We start from the raw sequence: 4,280 nt of genomic DNA on the forward strand, positions 1-4,280 counted from the left end.
CACTCATCTTAGCCTATAAACAATATTTCTAATTTACGTAATTTTTTTATTTATGTTTTATTTAGGACAAATAGATATAATGAATAATTTAAATATCTAAGGTAAAATATTTATTTTATCTTCAAAAATTGATATAGTTTTATTCTTATTATATTTTTAATAGAAATAAAAAAATATAATACAATACATCTGCTAATAAAACAATTTTTTTTTTAATAAATATAAATAATATTTAAATAATAAATAATTTACAAACAAAAATATTAGAATCAATTTTTTATATCATTTCTACAAGTACCTAATTTATTTAAGAGAAGAGCCAAACAATTATATAGTCATTTATTTAATCATTTTTATTTGTGTGATCTCACTAGATGACCAAATTAATCATTTATTTAGTCATTCATAGCTTTTTTGTAAAAAATTACTAAAATTTGGTCTCGTGACTAAACTTTATGATCACGTAGTCATTTATTGTCGATATTTCTACTAGTGTATGTGTGTATGTATGTATGTATGTATGTATGTATGTATACACATATATGTATATGTATATGTATATGTATATGTATATGTATATGTATATGTATATGCACATGTATATGTATATGTATATGTATATGTATATGTATATGTATATGTATATGGATATGTATATAAATATGGATGTGTGTGTGAGTGTAGAGAGAGAGAGAGAGAGACGTGGCACTATGATAGATCAATAAACATATAGATATATAATAAGATATAGACAGAAGAGGAGAAGGAGAGAGAGACAATAAGATATATAGAGAGGGGAAGAGATAGTGAGGGAGAAAGAAGTAGGGGGAGAAGAGAGAGAGAGAAAGAGAGAGAGAGAGAGAGAGAGAGAGAGAGAGAGAGAGAGAGAGAGAGAGAGAGAGAGAGAGAGAGAGAGAGAGAAATATGAAGAGATAATTATAGAGAGGAAGAGAGATGGATGGATAGAGAGGAGACATTTATAGAGTTAGATGGGGAGAGAGGAAGATAGAAGTAGAAATGAGTATAAAGGGGGAGAGGAAGATGGCAATATATAGATAGAGAGAGGTAGAGGAAGAGATAAAGATAAAGAGAGATAGAGTGGGAAAGATAGAGATTAAGGGATACATTGATATAAAGGAAGAGGGAGAGATAAAGATAGAGAGATAGAAAGGGAGAGATAGAGAAAAAGAGATAGATAGGTATGTAGGAAGAGGGAGACAAAGAGATAAATAAAGAGAAAGAGATAGATAGATATAGGAGAGGGAGAGATAAAGACAATGAGATATATAGAGAGGGGAGAGACAGAGAGAGGGAGTGGAGAGATATATCTAGAGAGGGAGAGAGAGAAGAGGGGGAGAGAGCTCAATATATATAGAGACAAAGAGACATAGGGAAAGATATAAATGGAAGGCACTATATAATAATTATATATTATATTATATTTAAATCTAATAGTTTTTAATATAAAATATAATATATAATTATAATATAACTATACTATTTAAAAACCAAAACAAAAATTATATTAAATATGATGTAATAATATTGTAAGTTATATTTACAAATATTATTTGGGTTCATAGAATTTTATATCTTATATCTTATATCCACGTATCTTTTTGTTTGGATCAACCAAAGAATACAATTTAACCATGTAATATCATGAAAACATATTCTCTACATATGATATTTTATATAATGTAAATTCATTTCTAAAATAATGATATAAATATATATTATATCTGATTTATAATTTAAAATATTGATGTAAATATAAATATATTATAATTTAGTTAATTTAATTTTTTTTCAAATAATATATATTAATTCAATATTCGACTTTTTTTATATACCTAGATATATATTGAATATCATTAAGTTTGCAAATATCTATGAAGTTTTAAATAAAGGTAAAAAGCTTTAGAATTGATAAAAAATTTCTATATGAAGCAAAGCGACTTATATAAGAATAAGAAAAATGAAGGGCAGGGATGTGTGCAACAAGGGAAATTGCGTAGCTGGTAGTTTTTGTACACATTTCACTTTGCTGTTTATGACAGTGATCTCCTTTTCACAGTCGGCTGATTGTCTTTTGGTAAAGAACTCGTTTTGACAGTCTTCTGACTGTCTTATCTTTCTATTCTATTCTTTTCGGACTTTCAGTAAAAATAAAAATAAAAATATTCATACACTGTGTGGAATCCTGGAATTAAAGCGAAAGTCATTGTCTGAATGAATTAAAAAAACAAACTCGTTGGGTTCATGCACCCTGTGGTGCACAAAACAACGTATAGTACATGCCATACTGCTAGAAAGTATATATATTTATATATATATATATAAAAAAAAAACATCTTAATGAAAATACAAAGCATTATCAATGACTATAACTGTTTATTATAAAAATCAAATTCAAACAATCAGATAAGATACACATACTTGTGGGCCTTACATCCGCTCTCCTAAAACGCAACTTACTCAACTCTGCCAAACAAATATCAGAAAAGGATAAGATTCAGTAAATCAAAGTAACATGATAATGTTATTTCGACGAAATTCGCAATTTTTTATGAGACACAGATCTACAAATAGCAAATTAGCATTAATGAAATATAGCATCAATCGAGCAATTGGGTTCCGGGCTCGTAATTCTCTCCCTTCCGTTCACGTCACGATAGCGTAGAACACCTATATATTCCTAAGAGATCATACTTTCTTCACATGTAGGTGAACAACTTTGTTTGGATTGTAGTTGAAAAGCTTGGAAAAAATGGAGAACCCATTGAAATTGTATTTCTATCTCTGCATCGCCCTAACCATGGCATCTCTCTGCACTGCAGGTAAATCAAACCAGGAGAATCAGTTTTCTCATTTTTAATGCTTTTCATTTCCGTATTTCTAGAAGAATATGTCTAATCTGTTGTTTGTTGTGTTGCCTGAATGCAGAAGATTTATCCCAAAAGACCATAAGGCTGGAGAACAAATGCTCGTTCACCGTGTGGCCGGGGATAGCTTCATTTAACATACATGAATATGACACACCAGACGGATTTAAGCCGGTGCTAAATTCCGGCGAGTCATACTCCATCACCTTCCCTATGCAATGGGAGGGACTCATCTGGGGAAGGACCGGATGTTCCTTTGATTCATCAGAGGTCGGATCATGTTATTCCGGCGACTGTGGAGGATTTCTACGGTGTGAGAAAGCTCCGCTGCACCAGAAGATTTCAACGCCAATTACACAGGTCTTGTTACAGAACGGCACTTCTGCTGTTGATGTGGAGGAGGGTTATAATCTTCCATTGTCAATTAAGAGCTGTGGATCGCTGGGATGCAGTGCAACTGTTGCTGACGTTTGCCCCACAAATATACAGATTAAGGTTAATAATGAGGTGGTCGGTTGTAATGGTGGGTGCAATGTATATCAGGGGACATGCAGTCCACCTGAGTTCACTAACGCTCTCAAGGAAACCTGCCCAAATGTTTTTCCTTTCAAAAATAAACTATGGTGCCCAACTACTACTAGTTATATCCTTACCTTCTGTCCCTTCTCAGTGACCTAAATACCATATTTCTGGTTTCTGTGTTTCTAATTCGATGGAATAAAAAATCTTTATTCAGTTGGATCATGGTTTTGAAAATAGAAATAAAGATCAGAAATGTTTATTTTCTTTATAACGCAAATAGTGTGTTTTTTTTATCCTTGTAAAACAAGAAACTCCTCCATGACTTAAATATGCTAGCCTCCTTAGCGCGTACGTAATCTTGTATGGACTTGATTGATTTTGTATATTGATGAGGTCACAATTGTATGATACAGAATTTCGTAGAATGGGTAGTTTTGAATCTTATCAAAAAGAGTTGATTGCTTTCAAAATTGGATGATTGATAATTTCTGTCATTGGTATTTTCATGGATTCCTATATTTTCTCTTTTGTTATTTGGAGAGGCCAAAACCTACGGTGTATAGGCCAAAACCTGTAGGTCTGGAATTTGACAGGCTAGATGGTCGTTTTTTCACTTTTAGATTGTATATGATAGTATGTATTGACATGCTATATTTTTCTAAAGACTATATATGACATTTCAAATAATTAATAAACAATAAAAAATTATAATAGATAATATATATTATATAGTATTAGAATTCATAATACTGATATATATTATTTTAAAATGTTTTTAGTAAAAATATAAATTTATTTAAAATATTTTAAAATGGTAAGATATTATTGTTTGTAATTTAAAAAATATTTTAATATGATTTTTTAAAATAGTTT

General features: G+C 30.4%; 1 protein-coding gene across 1 annotated transcript; it reads left to right on the forward strand.

The window, feature by feature from the left end:
* The first annotated feature begins 2,732 nt into the window (after positions 1–2,732).
* Positions 2,733–3,626, forward strand: LOC131030065 (pathogenesis-related thaumatin-like protein 3.5). The gene is made up of 2 exons (XM_057960751.2): positions 2,733–2,840; positions 2,947–3,626. The coding sequence occupies exons 1-2, from the start codon at positions 2,771–2,773 to the stop codon at positions 3,561–3,563; spliced, it is 687 nt and encodes a 228-aa protein (XP_057816734.1). The 5' UTR covers positions 2,733–2,770; the 3' UTR covers positions 3,564–3,626.
* Positions 3,627–4,280: the final 654 nt, after the last annotated feature.

Source organism: Cryptomeria japonica, chromosome 7, assembly GCF_030272615.1.
Source record: "Cryptomeria japonica chromosome 7, Sugi_1.0, whole genome shotgun sequence".
NCBI lineage: Eukaryota > Viridiplantae > Streptophyta > Pinopsida > Cupressales > Cupressaceae > Cryptomeria > Cryptomeria japonica.